General features: G+C 39.6%; 1 protein-coding gene across 2 annotated transcripts in view; it reads left to right on the top strand.

The window, feature by feature from the left end:
• Window positions 1-18275, top strand: part of MGAT4A (alpha-1,3-mannosyl-glycoprotein 4-beta-N-acetylglucosaminyltransferase A) — a 113052-nt gene that overhangs the window by 45976 nt on the left and 48801 nt on the right. For both annotated transcript variants that reach the window (XM_081254365.1, XM_081254366.1), the window contains 2 exons: window positions 1398-1565; window positions 3898-4038. In XM_081254365.1, the coding sequence (XP_081110491.1) occupies window positions 1398-1565; window positions 3898-4038 (309 nt within the window). The remainder of the gene's footprint in view (window positions 1-1397; window positions 1566-3897; window positions 4039-18275) is intronic.

The raw sequence follows: 18275 nt of genomic DNA, 5'->3' as shown, positions 1-18275 counted from the left end.
CGGTTGTTCTGCTTTTTCTTAGTTTAATGAGGTTGTGGAAATTGCTCGGACCATTTACCAGCCTCAGCTCCCTTCCAGTGCTGCTGATCAAGATAAATGCATGGTTTCTTTTCTGCCTCTCGTAGATTTTGGTGTCCAGTTCTGTCTTGGGGCCTCTTCTCACTGTGTACTTTGTATCTGAGCTGTCTCATACTGTTGCTTCAATGCCTACGTTTATCCTCATAAAATCCACTTTTATTTCCCAGACCAGGCTTTCCTGACCTGTGATTCTCTTAAATTCAAATAATTGACTTTTAGGGTCATCTTAACATCTACCTGATTGAGTTGTTAGGGATCAGGATTTTTTTTTTTTTTTTTTTTTTGCGGTACGCGGGCCTCTCACTGTTGTGGCCTCTCCCGTTGCGGAGCACAGGCTCCGGATGCGCAGGCTCAGTGGACATGGCTCACGGGCCCAGCCGCTCCGCAGCATGTGGGATCTTCCTGGACCGGGGCACGAACCCGTGTCCCCTGCATCGGCAGGCGGACTCTCAACCACTGCGCCACCAGGGAAGCCCAGGGATCAGGAATTTGACCAAAGTCTGGCCTAGGGAAATTTTTGCAGAATAGGAAGAACAGAGGAAACAGCCTATGGGAATGAGTGGTTACGCTATAAAATATGTTATATTCATTATATTATTAGATATATTATCATTAGTTTCAATGCTTTGTCTCTATCTTCATACAAATAGAGTCTTTATAGTTGTTTGTACCTTTTGAGAAATGATCTTGGTATTATGCTTGAAGTGTTAATTCCAAAAACTTTGTCTTTTTCCCCCTATCTTTAACTTTCTGAAGTGCTAATTAGAAAGCACCCATATTCTTACAGATATTAATAGCACTAAGTTAGTGGTGGCTTTGCCACCACTTTGTTAGTTGGGGCTCTTTTTTATTTTCAATTCTGTGTCAGTGAATTCATAAATGAATATCTGTCTCTGAAAAATGCAACTTTAAAATCGCTAATGTTGGGGCTTCCCTGGTGGCGCAGTGGTTGAGAATCTGCCTGCTAATGCAGGGAACACGGGTTCGAGCCCTGGTCTGGGAGGATCCCACATGCCGCAGAGCAACTAGGCCCATGAGCCACAACTACTGAGCCTGTGTCTGGAGCCTGTACTCCACAACAAGAGAGGCCGCGATAGTGAGAAGCCCGCGCACCGTGATGAAGAGTGGCCCCCGCTTGCCACAACTAGAGAAAAGCCCTCGCACAAACGAAGACCCAACACGGCAAAAATAAATTAATTAATTAATAAACTCCTACCCCCAACATCTTAAAAAAAAATCGCTAATGTTACAATTCTGTTTCGATCATAGTGGGGTTTTTTTTAAAGAAATATACTGATAACTTTTGGTTTTGCTTCTAGAAAAACTGATTGCTTATCAACGAGAATTTCTTGCTTTAAAAGAACGTCTCCGAATAGCTGAACACAGAATCTCTCAGCGGTCTTCCGAACTCAATGCCATTGTACAGCAGTTCAAGCGTGTAGGAGCAGAAACAAACAGAAGTAAGGATACGGTGAATAAATTTTCAGGTACAGACAATATTTTTGGTTTTATGAAAAGATGACATTTTCAATGGGTTATTTGAAATACTCTCTTTGAAAGTTGTCTAGAGTCGCTTATCAGTCAACATTTGTTACCCTCTACAGAGAGAAAAATCACCATACAAAACTTTTTGTATTGTGGTTAATTATAAAACAAGTTTATTAATTGCTAAATTTGATTTAAAGAGAGTAATATTAAGTTAAGTTTCAGTTGTATAAATTTCATTGCCAATAGTGAAGAACCAGCATATTTTAAAAGAAACATTTAGAATGAGACTAAAATTTAACTTAGTGTTTATGCATGTTTCTGTTGTGACTTATGTGGACTTCAGATGGACTCTGGGGAACCTTTGAGCTATTTGAAGCAATTAGTACTCTCAGATATGACTTACAAGAAATAAAAAGATATAGTTTTATAATGGGTACTTTTGGGGGTACCTGACTTGTTCCCTCTCTGAGAAATTCTGGTCTGAGTGAAATGAATATCAACCATCTTCTGTTTCTTTCCTATTCTTATTCTAATGACTAAATTGATACATGTATATAATCAGTTGACTCCAAATCTACATAATCTTCCAAGAATAATATACTTTTCCATTTAGCATTATCTGTTATAATCTTTCACCATTAATTCCTCTCATCTTGAGATTCACTACCTTACCTTATTTTTAGAGATTCATACCCCTTTCTTCCCCTCCTGATTATAAAATTTGTATTATGGCACAGTAACATTTAAAATTGTGGAATGGTTAACATTCTTTGTTTTCTTCTAGTCTTTTTTCCATGCATATTTTTCTTCAGAAGTATAATTTTATGGCCTTATTTTTGCTCTTGAAATTATGCTATTAGCATTTTACTATGGCATTGAATATTCTTTTAAAATACCATTTTTGATGACATATATATCAGCTAATCATATACTATATTAAATATTTTTCTACAAATAGGCAAATAGGATTTTTCTGGGTTGTTTTTGTCCCCCAATTTATAACTCTGTGAAGAACATCTCTGTATATAAATCAATTACTTTTATGGTAGGCCTCAAGTTATTTTCATTAGATTATGACTTTCTTAAAAACGGAATCTGTGTTTTGATGACTGTTGATTTCCAAACATATGCCATGGTGGCTGGAACAAAACCGATAATTCACTAAATATTTATTGATTGCATAGAAGTTAAATTCCTAAAAGGGAAATTACTGAATAATAGGGCAGGAATGTTTTAAGGGTTTTTTTTTTTTTTTCTTTTTGCGGTATGCAGGCCTCTCACTGTTGTGGCCTCTCCCGTTGCGGAGCACAGGCTCCGGATGTGCAGGCCCAGCGGCCATGGCTCACGGGCCCAGCCGCTCCGCGGCATATGGGATCCTCCCAGACCGGGGCACGAACCCGTATCCCCTGCATCGGCAGGCGGACTCTCAACCACTGCGCCACCAGGGAGGCCCATGGGTTTTGATGCTGTTCTGAATAGCTGAAACATTTATTACATTATCACCACAATTTAATATTACTGTTTAATCTGCTAACTTAATTTGATGGGTAGATATTGTTGTCTTGTAATTTGTAGTTGTTGCTTTTACATGAGGTTAAACTTTAATTTCATGTGTGATAGCCAGTTTCATTTCTTCTGTGAACTTTCGGTTCTGAATATTCAGAATATTTTAAGGGAATTTTCATATTGCTCTGTATAAAATTGTTATTGAGGCTGCAAGTCCATACTGCTAACTTCCTTATTTAAAAGGTTAAGTTCTAGTTCAATGGAATTTTAAAACAATATTGATTATCCTGTCAAGGTTTTGTTTTCTATTATATTAAATGGTTCATTGGTTCCTCTCATAAAAACTGAAAAATGATTTGAAATTTATGAACTGTACCAAACATTCTCAACTTGTGCTGTTTAAATTAGTGTACTTGAACTAAAAAAAAATCTTCCATGTGAAATTTTGGTCAAATGTAATAGCATAAAAAATGAAAGTTACTGGTGGTTGTTGTACTCATTATTATTACATTTTCATGAATGGATAGCGTGTTTACAGTCTGTCCCCCAGGGCTTGAGTTCTGACACATTATAAAGGTGAGTGGTTCACATTCTATCTTCTCATGATACTCTGACTAACCTTTTTAGCTTCATTCAGACTGTTCTCATCATCATGACTCTGTGAGACTCTGGTTGCCTGTGTCCATAGAAATCTCATTGACCAAAGTATGAAATTAGGATAGAAAATTCTTTTAGTTCTCATAAATTTTTACCACTATCTTTGTAACATCAGCAACTTCTGTAAGTAAGGTATTACTGTGGATTGATTATACATCTGTATTTCAGATGGTACCCTAAAGCTCTTGAGGGAGTTAACAAGCAAAAAATCTCTTCAAGTGCCAAGTATTTATTATCATTTGCCTCATTTATTACAAAATGAAAGAAGCCTTCAACCTGTTGTGCAGATTGGTAATGGAAGAACAGGAGGTATGTTTGTTTTGTTTCCTATTGTATTTGCACTGCTGGTCTTAATTATGTCTTGGAGTATTATGTTGACCATTAGAAGTCAGGCAGGTCGGGAGTCAAGATGGCGGACTAGGAGGATGCAGAATTCGCGTCTCTGCACAACTAGGGCACCTACAAGGCACCAGTGGGGGATCACAGACACCTAAGGGGCGGGAGGGACCCCCAGTGATGGGGTGGGACGTGGGGCGTGGGGGGAGTGAAGGGGGAGAAGTGGAGGCGGGACGGGACTGGCGTCCCTGAGGGGCGGCTGGGGGAGGGGAAGGGATCCCATGCCAAAGCGGGAAATTGGGGAACCCCTGGGAGAGCAGAGGCTCAAAAGGGAGCGTGGCCAGGTTCCCCCTGCCCACTTGGGCCCATGGGAGCCTGCTGAGATCCCAGGACTGGTCCTCTGCCCACCAAGGCCCCCTCCAGCCACGCGGGCCCTGAGGGAGTGGGAGGGAGGGAAGGGGAGCAAAAATAAAGGCTGGACCTCTGGGTCCGGCACCCCTGAGGGGTGGCTGGGAGAGGGTAGGAGTTCCTACACCCAGCGGGACCCATCACGGTTGGGGGTCCAGTGGTGATGGGGGAGACCCTGGGGGAGATGGTGGGGGAGGGGCATGGAGGAACAGAAGGGAATGTGGCCAGCGCTTTCCCTGTCCACTTAGGCACTGGGGAGCCTGTTGGGCTTCTGGGCCTAATCCTCCACCCTTGGAGCCTCCCTCTTGCTGCGCAGAGCCCAAGCCCTGACCCTACACCCCACCTCTACACTCAGAGACCCCCTGAAATGCGCTGGGCCTAAACCCCACCCACACATCCTCAGTCAGGGCCTTACCTCCAAACTCCAGAACTCCGCACTCCAGAGGCCCTCCTTTGGACAAGCTGCCTCTCCCCTTCCATGCAGGTCCTAAGCAGAGGCCCTGCCCCATGCTTGAACATCACCCTGCCTAGGCCCCGCCGCCAAGGCCTTTTCTGGCTGTGTGTGTCTTGAGCCTAGGACTCGCCCCATGCTCAAACGTCCCCCCCCACCCGCCTTGTTCCCCTCCACCCTAAACCCCGCCCCTGCCTAAGTTCCACCCCTGCCTAAACTCCGCCCCCATAGCCAAGGCTTTTTTTTTTTCCCTTTTTTCCTCTTTTAGATTGGGCTTCTGTTTTACCTTGTTGATTCATTTATATTTTTATTTTTCCTAACTTATTTTTCTAGTTTTATTTTATTCCTTATACTTTGTTATTGTTCTCTCCTTTTGGCTTGTTCACCCCCCTTTTTTTCTTTTTTCTGTTGTGGTTTTATTTTACCTTGTTGCAGTTGTTTCAATTATATTTTTATTTTTCCTAATATATTTTTTATTTTTCTAATTTTATTTTGTTTTTTATTATTTGATATTGTACTGCTCCTTGCTTTCTTTCTTTCTTTCTTTTATCTTTTTTTTTTTTTTGCCATGTCATGCAGCTTGCAGGATCTTGGTTCCCAGGCCAGAGGTTGGGCCAGAGTTCCTGTGGTGGGAGCTCCAGTTCCTAACCGCTGGACTAACAGAGAGCCTCAGACCCCAGGGAATATTAATCAGAGTGAGGCCTCCTGGAGGTTCTCATCTCAGCACCAAGACCTGGCTCTATCCAACTGCCTGCAAACTCTGGTGCTAGACACCTCAGGCCAAACAACAAGTAAGATAGGAATATAGCCTCACCCATAAAAAAAAAAAAAAAAAAAAAAAGGCAAAAAATATGTTACAGATGAAGGAGCAAGGTAAAAACCTACAAGACCAAATAAATGAAGACGAAATAGGCAACCTACCTGAAAAAGAATTCAGAGTAATGACAGTAAAGATGACCCAAAATCTCGGAAGCAGAATGGAGAAAATACAAGAAACATTTAACGAGGATCTAGAAGAACTAAAGAGCAAAGAAACAGTAATAAACACAATAACTGAAATTAAAAATATTCTAGAAGGGATCAATAGCAGAATGACTGAGGCACAAGAATGGATAAGTGACCTGGAAGATAAAATGGTGGAAATAACTGCCAGGGAGCAGAATAAAGAAAAAAGAATCAAAAGAATTGAGGACAATCTCAGAGATCTCTGAGACAACATTAAATGCACCAACATTCGAATTACAGGGGCCCCAGAAGAAGAAGAGAAAAAGAAAGGGTCTGAGAAAATATTTGAGGAGATTATAGTCGAAAACTTCCCTAACATGGGAACGGAAATAGTCAATCAAGTCCAGGAAGCATAGAGTCCCATACAGGATAAACCCAAAGAGAAACATGCTGAGACACATATTATTCAAACTATCAAAAATTAAGTACAAAGAAAAAATATTAAAAGAAGCAAGGGAAAAACAACAAATAACATACAAGGGAATCCCCGTAAGGTTAACAGCTGATCTTTCAGCAGACACTCTGCAAGCCAGAAGGGAGTGGCAGGACATATTTAAAGTGATGAAAGGGAAGAACCTACAACCAAGATTACTCTACCCAGCAAGGATCTCATTCAGCTTTGACGGAGAAATTAAAACCTTTACAGACAAGCAAAAGCTAAGAGAATTCAGCACCACCAAACCAGCTCTACAACAAATGCTAAAGGAACTTCTCTAAGTGGGAAACACAAGAGAAGAAAAGGACTTACAAAAAAACCCCCAAAACAATGAAGAAAATGGTAGTAGGAGCATACATATTGATAATTATCTTAAATGTAAATGGATTAAATGCTCCAACCAAAAGACATAGAGTGGCTGAATGGATTCAAAAACAAGACCCATATATGTGCTGTATACAAGAGACCCACTTCAGACCTAGGGACACATACAGACTGAAAGTGAGGGGATGGAAAAAGATATTCCATGCAAATGGAAATCAAAAGAAAGCTGGAGTAGCAATTCTCGTATCAGACAAAATAGACTTAAAGATTGTTACAAGAGACAAAGAAGGACACTAAATAATAATCAAGGGATCAATCCAAGAAAAATATTTAACCATTTTAAATATTTATGCACCCAACGTAGGAGCAACTCAATACATAAGGCAAATGCTAACAGCCATGAAAGAGGAGATCTACAGGAACACAGTCATAGTAGGGGACTTTAACAGCCCACTTTCACCAATGGACAGATCATCCAAAATGAAAATAAATAAGGAAACATAAGCTTTAAATGACACATTAAACAAGATGGACTTAATTGATATTTATAGGACATTCCATCCAAAAACAAGAGAATACACTTTCTTCTCAAGTGCTCACGGAACATTCTCCAGGATAGACCATATCTTGGGTCACAAGTCAAACCTTGGTAAATTTAAGCAAATTGAAATCGTTATCAAGTATCATTTCTGACCACAGATCTATGAGACTACATATCAATTATAGGAAAAAACTGTAAAATATACAAACACATGGAGGCTAAACCATACACTACTAAACAACGAAGAGATCACTGAAGAAATCAAAGAAGAAATAAAGAAATACCTAGAAACAAATGACAATGAAAACATGATGACTGAAAACCTGTGGGATGTGACAAGAGCAGTTCTAAGAGGGAAGTTTATAGCAATACTATCCTACCTCAAGAAACAAGAAAAATCTCAAACAACCTAACCTTACACCTAAAGCAATTAGAAAAGAAGAACAAAAAAACCCCAAAGTTAGAAGAAGGAAAGAAATCATAAAGATCAGATCAGAAGTAAAAAGAAACGAAGGAAACAGTAGTAAAGATCAGTACAACTAAAAGCTGGTTCCTTGAGAAGATAAACAAAATTGATAAACCATTAGCCAGACTCATCAAGAAAAAAAGGGAGAAGACTCAAACCAACAGAATAAGAAATGAAAAAGGAGAAATAACAGCTGACACTGCAGAAATACAAAGGATCATGTGAGATTACTACAAGCAACTCTATGCCAATAAAATAGACAGCCTGGAAGAAATGGACAAATTCTTAGAAAAGCACAACCTTCGGAGACTGAACCAGGAAGAAATAGAAAATATAAACAAACCAATCACAAGCACTGAAACTGAAACTGGGATTAAAAATCTTCCAACAAACAAAAGCCCAGGACCAGATGGCTTCCCAGGAGAATTCTATCAAACATTTAGAGGAGAGCTAACACCTACCCTTCTCAAATTCTTCCAGAATACAGCAGAGGCGGTAACACTCCCAAACTCATTCTATGAGGCCATCATCACCCTGATACCAAAACCATACAGAGATGTCACAAAAAAAGAAAACTACAGGCCAATATCACTGATGAACATAGATGCACAAATCCTCGACAAAATACTAGCAAACAGAATCCAGCAGCACACTAAAAGGATCATACACCATGATCAAGTGGGGTTTATCCCAGGAATACAGGGATTCCTCAATATGTGCAAATCAATCAATGTGATAACACCATATTAACAAATTGAAGGATAAAAACCATATCATCATCTCAATAGATGCAGAAAAAGCTGACAAAATTCAACACCGATTTATGATAAAAACCCTCTGGAAAGTAGGCATAGAGGGATCTTTCCTCAACATAATAAAGGCCATATATGACAAACCCACAGCCAACGTCATTCTCAATGGTGAAACACTGAAAGCATTTCCTCTAAGATCAGGAACAAGACAAGGTTGCCCACTCTCACCACTGTTTTTCAACATAGTTTTGGAAGTTTTAGCCACAGCAATCAGGGAAGAAAAAGAAATTAAAGGCATCCAAATTGGAAAAGAAGAAGTGAAACTGTCACTGTTCGCAGATGACATGAGACTATACATAGAGAATCCTAAAGATGCTACCAGGAAACTACTAGAGCTAATCAGTGAACTTGGTAGAGTAGCAGGATACAAAAGTAATGCACAGAAATCTCTTGCATTCCTATACACGATTGATGAAAAATCTGAAAGATAAATTAAGGAAATATTCCCGTTTACCATTGCAACAAAAAGAATAAAATACCTAGGAATAAACGTACCTAAGGGGACAAAAGACCTGTATGCAGAAAACTATAAGACACTGATGAAAGAAATTAAAGATGATACAAATAGATGGAGAGATATACCATGTTCTCGGATTGGAAGCATCAGCATTGTGAAAATGATTCTATTAATTACTCTATTACCCAAAGCAATCTACAGATTCAATGCAATCCCTCTCAAACTACCAATGGCATTTTTCACAGAACTAGAACAAAAATTTTCACAATTTGCATGGAAACACAAAAGACCCCAAATAGCCAAAGCAATCTTGAGAAAGAAAAACGCAGCTGGAGGAATCAGGCTCCTGGACTTCAGTCTATACTACAAAGCTACAGTAATCAAGACAGTATGGTACTGGCACAAAAACAGAAATATAGATCAATGGAATAGGATAGAAAGCCCAGAGATAAACCCATGCACATATGGTCACCTTATCTTTGATAAAGGATGCAAGAGAATATGATGGTGAAAAAACAACCTCTTCAGTAAGTGGTGCTGGGAAAACTGGACAGTTGCATGTAAAAGAATGAATTAGAACACTTCCTAATACCATACACAAAAATAAACTCAAGGCTTCCCTGGTGGCGCAGTGGTTGAGAGTCTGCTTGCCGATGCAGGGGACACGGGTTCGTGCCCCGGTTCGGGAAGATCCCACATGCCGCGGAGTGGCTGGGCCCGTGAGCCATGGTCGCTGAGCCTGCGTGTCCGGAGCCTGTGCTCCGCAACGGGAGAGGCCACAACAGTGAGAGGCCCGCATACCAAAAAAAAAAAAAGTAAACTCAAAATGGATTAAAGACCTAAATGTAAGGCCAGACACTATAAAACTCTTAGACGAAAACATAGGCAGAACACTTTGTGACATAAATCACAGCAAGATCCTTTTTGACCCACCTTCTAGAGAATAGAAATAAAAACAAAAACAAATGAGACCTAATGAAACTTAAAAGCTTTTGCACAGCAAAGGAAACCATAAACAAGACAGAAAGACAACCCTCAGAATGGGAGAAAATATTTGCAAACGAACCAACTGACAAAAGATTCATCTCTAAATATATAAGCAGCTCATGCAGCTCAATCTCAAAAAAACAAACAATCCAATCAAAGATGGGCAGAGGGCTTCCCTGGTGGCGCAGTGGTTGAGAGCCTGCCTGTCCATGCAGGGGACACGGGTTTGTGACCCGGTCCGGGAAGATCCCACATGCCACGGAGCGGCTGGGCCCGTGAGCCATGGCCGCTGAGCCTGCGCGTCCAGAGCCTGTGCTCTGCAATGGGAGAGGCCACAACAGTGAGAGGCCCGCGTACCGCAAAAAAAAAAAAAAAAAGATTGGCAGAAAACCTAAATAGACATTTCTCCAAAGAAGATATGCAGATTGCCAACAAACATATGTAAAGATGCCCAACATCACTAATCATTAGAGAAAAACATATCAAAACCACAATGAGATATCACCTCACACTGGTCAGAATGGCCATCATCAAAAATACTACAAACAATAAATACTGAAGAGGGTGTGGAGAGAAGGGAACCGTCTTGCATTGTTGGTGGGAATGTAAATGGATACAGCCACTGTGGAGAACAGTATGGAGGTTCCTTAAAAAACTAAAAATGGAACTACCATATGACCCAGCAATCACACTATTCGGCATATACCCTGAGAAAACCATAATTCAAAAAGAGTCATGTACCACAGTGTTTATTGCAGCACTCTTTACAGTAGCCTGGACATGGAAGCAACCTAGGTGTCCATCGACAGATGAATGGATAAAGAAGATGTGGCACATATATACAATGGAACATTACTCAGCGATAAAAAGAAACAAAATTGAGTTATTTGTAGTGAGGTGGATGGACCTAGAGTTTGTCATACAGAGTGAAGAAAGTCATAAAGAGAAAAGCAAATACCATATGCTAACACATATATATGGAATCAAAAAAAAAACAAAAAACGAAAAAAAACGGTTCTGATGAACCTAGGGGCAAGAGAGAAATAAAGACGCAGTCATAGAATATGGACTTGAGGACTCGGGGAGGGGAAAGGGTAAGCTGGGATGAGTGAGAGAGTAGCACTGACATATATACACAGCGAAATGTAAAATAGACAGCTAGTGGGAAGGAGCTGCATAGCGCAGGGAGATCAGCTCGGTGCTTTGTGACCACCTAGAGGGGTGGGATAGGGAGGGTGGGAGGGAGACACAAGAGGGAAGGGATATGGGGATATATGTATATGTATAGCTGATTCACTTTGTTATACAGCAGAAACTAGCACAACATTGTAAAGCAATTATAGTCCAATAAAGATGTTAAAAATAAATAAGTTAATTAAAAAAAAAGGGCAGGTTAAAGAACAAAAAGTTCTTGATCTGTGCATAGTAACTCAGGAGTCATTCTAAACTCCATGTTGAAGGGAGTTGGATATTTTTCTCCAAAGACCAGAGTAATAGAGCTGAAAAGGATTATGAGACATCTAGTTCAAGCCCTATCTCCAGGCAAAACAATGTTTAAACTTTTGAAACTTTTCTATTTTAAAAATTTGAGAGGTAAAGAAATAACTTTTCTTTCTTGTGTCTTATTTCAACATTACTAGCTCTTACTGTCATGTCAAGAAAGTTCTTCATCCGTCTGCCCCTACTTTTCTTACTGAAATATAAGTATATAGTCACTTATATTTAACCTTTCATGCAGTAATAGAAATAATTTGGTTTGCATCTTTTTCCCAAAATACCTAAAAGATAATCTATGGCATTTTTTTCTCCTCTTGTTAGAGTCACCAGAGCTTCTTGAGTTTTCCTTGTGGGACTTTTATATGATTCTTTTATACTTTTTATTTCTCCGCTTTGACTTTGTTAATCTTTTCTTTGTTGATTTTAAGATGTAGAGACAAAAATATTATTTTGCTCCTAGGTCTTTAACAAATGACAAAATCATTACTTCTTAGGTATTGAAATGCATCTTTATGATAATGTTTTTGAAAAGCTGATCCAGTCTGCATTTGATTCAATAGGATTCTTAGGTATCTTACTGGTTTTCGATATTCTAAGTTTTCACATTCGTCATTTTTTAGTTCTGTCATCTTTCTATTTTATGAACCATTTAAAATTATACACTTTTCCTATGGAGGTGATACTTCTTAAATTATGTTCAGACTAACTCATTCTTTCATGTCTTTATTGATTCAAGGAATATTTATTTTTATGGTACATACTGGATTACAAAGACTAATAAGATATGTAGTATGTTCTAAATTATGTTCTTTAAACATTGATCATTAATTATTTCTGAAGTTGATAGTGTGTCTCTTCCTTTAATAATCACTATTTGGGTAAGTTGCCTTAGCCATTTCATGCATTTTTTGGTTTAGCCTATTTCCTCATAAATAAGAAGCAAATGAAAAGAAAGTAGAAGTATTTTTTAAGTTATTTAAAACTTCTGAGGTCTCTAGTAAGTTCTTTTATAGTCAGCTCTTCTTATTTTATAAATGTGACATTCTCTTTCTTTTTTGAAGATGCTTATTCTAGCCCATTTGTTTATGACTTTATCCATCATAAATATAATACAATCTTGGTCGACCAGCTTTTCAGTGGTTAACATTTTTATTAAGCTGAAACTGTTTTTTAAAGGTAGAAAAAGCAGGCAACTTGGGGGAAAAAAAACCAGACAACCCACAGAGTTACATTACAAAATTTTCAGCAATGGTTCTTAATATTTTTAGAGTAATAGAACCCTTTGGCTATCTTAGGAAAGTTATCAACCTTCTACTTAGAAAAATACACATAGAAAAAGTACTTTTATATGTAATTTCTGGGGTTTTGTGGAGCCCTAAAACCTATCTAGGTACTTTATATTAAGAACTTCAGTTTTTTAGATCAGAGAAAAGCGTTTTCAGCTAAGCATTGTGTTCTTCAGCAGTGAGGCTGATTAAGGATCAGCACTCAGACCAGCTAAGCCTTCCTAAGGCTAAGGAGGGAGAATTGTGCTGGAGGCAGCTACTGACCCGCTCAGGAGAGAGGTTGGAATTCTCACATCCAGAACGAAAAACTCCCACCCACACCACGTCCAGATGCTCCCACAGATTTACAGAGGCAGGCTGCAGTAAACAGACACAGCAACTACAGATGGGTAAAGGGCCATCTTATACAGCTAGGATTCCCAAACACTTAAGAAGACCAACATCATGAATGACTCAATGAGTTGTAGAGCACACAGAATATAATATAAAAAGAAAACATAAAATATTTTCAGAGGGATGAGAAAGGACAACTCATAAGTGACTATTATAAAAGGGTCAGTTAGAAATCTTTGTGTTTTTATGTCAATAATTATATTTTAATTTTCCATATAAATGGTCTGATAAGCAGAATAGACACAGCTGAAGATCGAATTAGTGATCAGAAAGATTGAGCTGTGTAGTTCTTCCAGAATGCAACACAAAGGGCACAAAGAATTGGGATAGACCAACATTCTAACATCTACCTAATAGGAATTTCAGAAGGAGAGAACAGAGTGAAGGGGAGAAATAATCAAACGAATAATAGAAGAAAATTTCTTACAGTTGCAGAAACACACATGTCTTCAGATGAAGGGTCCATTCTGAGCAGGATGGCTGAGAAAAGACCCTCCACAGGTTACCTACCAAAATGGCATTACTGCTTAGTAGAGGACAGCAGGTAGTTCTTTAAGTATTTGCTGAAGTTAAAAAAAAAAAAAATCCATGGGGGGCTTCCCTGGTGGCGCAGTGGTTGACAGTCAGTCTGTCGATGCAGGGAACACGGGTTCGTGCCCTGGTCTGGGAGGATCCCACATGCCGCAGAGCAGCTGGGCCCGTGGTCCATGGCCGCTGAGCCTGCGCGTCCAGAGCCTGTGCTCCACAACGGGAGAGGTCACAGCAGTGAGAGGCCCGTGTACTTCAAAAAAAAAAAAAAAAAAAGTCCATGGGCACTTTTGTGTGCTTTGTTACACAAAATTGGACATGATTCCTAGTCTTGTGAGCTTCATTCTACTAAAGGAGAATACATTAGTCAGTTAATCAATTATATAAATAATTGTACAGTTACAACATTAGTGATATAAAGGATGATTTGAGAGTGAATAGAAGGGCTATTAATTAAGGAGTTTAGGGAAGCCTTGAAAAATACATTTGACCTGAGATCAGAGGAATAAGTAGTTTACTGGTAAAGATGGGTGTATTAGTTTCCTGTTGCTGCTGTGTAGCACCTTACCACAAACCCAGTGACTCGAGACAATACAAATTTATCATCTTACAGTTTTGGAGGTCAGAAGTCCTAAAATCAGTGTGTCAACAGGGGCGTGTTCCTTCTGGAGGCTCTAGGGGAGAGTCCATTGCCTTGCCTTTTCCAGCTCCTAGGGGCCACCTACATTCTTTAGTTTGTGGCCCCTTCTTTCATCTTCAGAGCATAGCATCTTCAAATCTCCCTCGGACTCTGACCCTCTTGCTTCATTGTCACATCTTCTCTCACTCTGACTCTCCTAAGGACCCTTGTGAGTACATTGGGCTCACTTGGATAAGCCAGGATAGTCTTCCATCTCAAGAATCTTTCATCTCACATCTGCAGAGTCATTTTGGCATATAAGGTAATATAGTCACAAGTTCCAGGAATTAGGGTTTTGGCATCTTTGGGGGGTCATTATGCTGTCTCCCACATGGGAGAAAAGAGTATTTCAGAAAAGGAGAAGAGCAGCACAAAAGGTTTGTGATGGAAGGGATCATGGAATATTCTAGAAAGTGAAACAAGGCCACTGTCATTGACGTGTAGATTGAGGGGAAGCATGAAACAAGATGAGGCTAGAGGTGTGTCAGGGCAAGTCAAGGCAGGGCTTTGCAGGCCATTTATAGGATTTGGGCTTTTCTCCTAAGAGCAGAAAGAAGCCAATGAAGGGTTTTAAGCAGGACTTAGTAAGGATGACTGTATATGATTTCAATTGTGCAGGGATCCCATTTGCTGCAATGGGATGAATGAGGATGTGCGAAGAACAACAGATGGAAAGGACCCGATGAGAGGCTGTTGCAGTGATCCACTTGAGAGAGGATAAGCTTGGACTAGGGTGTACTGATGGTAGAGATGAAGAATTGGATTTAGAGTTGTTTGCAGTGCATGGGGACATGCATGGGAGGACAGAGAGAGGGACTGGATTTGTGGACTGAGGTAGAGGGAGTGGAGTGGTCAAGGATAAGTCCTAGGCTGCTGAATCGTGCAACTGGACGGATGGTGAGTGCTTCTCATTGAGATGGGGACAACAGGAAATGATTGGCAGAATTGGTTTGCAAGAGGGGATCATCAGTTCAATTTGGATATGTTAAGTTAGGAGGTGATCTTGAGTTATTGTCGTGGAAGATAGGCAGTGGGATATAGATCTGGAACCCAAAAGAGACATCTGAATTAGATTTAATGTTATGAGTCATCGTTTGCAAGTGACAGGTTGTTGAGGATACAGATGGATGAAGTCACCTAGGGCTCAAGACTTAGCCTTCAAGGTTCTCTAGCCGTTCATTTCAGGAAAGAGAAAGGTGAAGACAGAGAGAAGGTGCAACTAAGCAGCAGGAGAAAAATAATTGCCATCGGACATAAGGGAAGAAATGAGGAAGAATTGACTAAAGCCATAAGGAAGCATGATAGGCTGAAATATTTGACTAGCAATAAATATTTAAAAAGGAAAGTAGTTTTAACTGAAGGTAGACTGAGGAATTGAAGATAAGGAATGCCAAATTAAGATTCTTCCTAAATTTTTCTTGATTTTAGAGGAAATAAGTACTAGAATTTGAAAACTTTCTGAGAAAGTTGAATAAAACTGATAAAACAGATGATAGCTCTCTCATATTATAAACTCCATGAGGCAGTGGCTCATGACTGTGTTTTAGATTGTCTAGTACATAACAGATGTATTACAGATGCACAGTTAATACTTGAATAGGAAGTATTGGACAGTGAATCAGTGAAACAAAGTACTCTGTCTAGCCCCTGGGCTCTGTTTCTGTTTGGATCCTCAGTCCACCTTGCTCCTTCTTAAAGGATGGCGTGGCCCCATTGTTTATGTTGCTGACATTTTTTCTTCTGAACTCTCACCCCTTAGAATACATTCATTTTCTATATTATAAACCATAGAAGAATAATTGTGTCAAACAGGACAGGCTGGGTTATGAGGTGGTAACTAACAACCCCCAAATCTCAGGAATTTAAGTAATTTAAGGTTTATTTATTTATTTATTTCTGCTAAAGTACACATTCATCAGGGTTAGCAGGGAGCCTTGTACATCACTGACCACTCAAGAGATCCAGGCTGATGGAGCATTTGCTGTATTGAATGTTCCGGGTGGCTCTACTGAGCAGGAAGGATTTCACTCTGCAGTTACATGTGTTCAGCAGTGAGTTACACAATTGTCTGTTACTAGTCACATCCCCTCCCCCCAGCTCCCCAACCTAAGGGGACCTTACAACATGCCCAGAAGGCAGGAAAAGCTGTCCTTTTTTGTGGTATTCTGTGAATTACCCCTAGCATGGATACTCTAATTCTGTAGATTTAGCCGAAGTTAGTACTTTCCTTTTTAGTGCTTTTGGAGTCCTTGAGTGCCTTGGTTTAAACTAAAGAATTTAAATTTCAGCTCCAAAACAGTCTATTTGGGAGAAGTGGCTTCTTCTCTAAACATGCCATCTAAACTTAAAACAGAAACAGAACAACTTAAGACTGGTAGGGAATAGAGAATTTGCATTATTACTTTATGCCATTTTTCTTTGCATACGCTAAAGTCAGCATGGATTTTGCTTTTTCTGTGAACAAAGTTTCTGAACTTCATATGCGTTAACATTTCATAGAAATGCTTTATAGCATAGTTTATACTCTTTTAATGTATACTCTAAATATTTTAAAATTCTGAGGTAGATTAAAGTATATGGAAATTTGCTTTCAGGGTAACTCATCTTGTCTCTAGGCATCTCAGAGTAACATAGTCAAAACAGAAATCTTGATTGGGAGCCCTTTCCCCCTCAGGTGTGTTATTCTCAGTAAAAGATCCCATGTCCACTTACTCAGGTCATCCTCGACCCTCCCCTTCCCTTATCTCTGCCAGCCATAAGCCCCACTGGTGAGGGTCTCCACAGTGGATCCCAGATCTGCTCACTCATCTCCAACTTCAAACATCCTAATTCAAACCACCATCTTTTCCTTAAATTACTGCAGTAACTTCCTAACTGATCTCTCCAAAAATACTTTTATACTTGTTAACACTTTTATGTCTATTCTCCATAAAATTTGGTAATCTTTTAAAATTACAAATTGGATGTTGTCACTCCCCTGCTTACAACCTTACAGTGGCTTTCTCTTGCCCTCAGAATTAAAACTAAATTTAAGGGTATATGTGATCAGATCCCTAACTAATTCCTCTGAATCTAGGCTGATTCTGCTTTAGAGACATTCTATTCTTGCTATTGCTTGACTGTTCAGATCATCCTCTCTTCAGCGCCTAGCTGTTTCCTCATCTTCTTTCTCTTCTCTTTCTCATCATTAAGTACCAGCTCAGTCGATATCAGAGTCTTTCCATGACTGCACTGTCTGTAGAGGTACTTCCTCTTCCCCCCGTGCACTCTTTCTAATATTGACATGTTTTAATTCATATACTACATATCACCCTCTAAAATTATTTATCTTTTTCCCTCTTGTAGAATGTAAGAAAGGTCCCATGACGGCAGGGACTTTATCTGTGCTGTTATATTCCTAACACCTAATATAATGTATTGCATTTAATAAGTGTTCAATGCACATGTTCAGAACAAATATAGCAAATCTTTTTTTTGAGCCCTTGGAAATTCTTCATCCCAAAATGGAAGAGAGGAATGTGGTATGGAAACTTGGGGGACTCCCTTAAGCTATTTGGACCTTAGAACTGCAGAATCACGGCGGTAGAATCATGGATCCATGATCTTACACGTCCTTCTAACTTTAGACTTCTATGACCTCTAAGTGTTTTGTAGTATCTCCAATAAATTGTTACATAATTAAGACTTAATTTTAACTTTTGCAAAATACTTCTCTACTGATGTGTAACACTTAGGATACTAAGACATTTTTATTTTATGTTTTTATTTTTATTTTTTTATTATTATTATTATTATTATTATTTTTTTTTTTGCGGTACGCGGGCCTCTCACTGCTGTGGCCTCTCCCGTTGCGGAGCACAGGCGCTGGACGTGCAGGCTCAACGGCCATGGCTCACGGGCCTAGCCGCTCTGCGGCATGTGGGATCTTCCCGGACCGGGG

This window comes from Mesoplodon bidens, assembly GCF_964165515.1.
Source record: "Mesoplodon bidens genome assembly, chromosome: 14".
In the NCBI taxonomy this organism is placed as follows: Eukaryota; Metazoa; Chordata; class Mammalia; order Artiodactyla; family Ziphiidae; genus Mesoplodon; species Mesoplodon bidens.
This window is presented reverse-complemented; position numbering and strand designations above follow the sequence as displayed.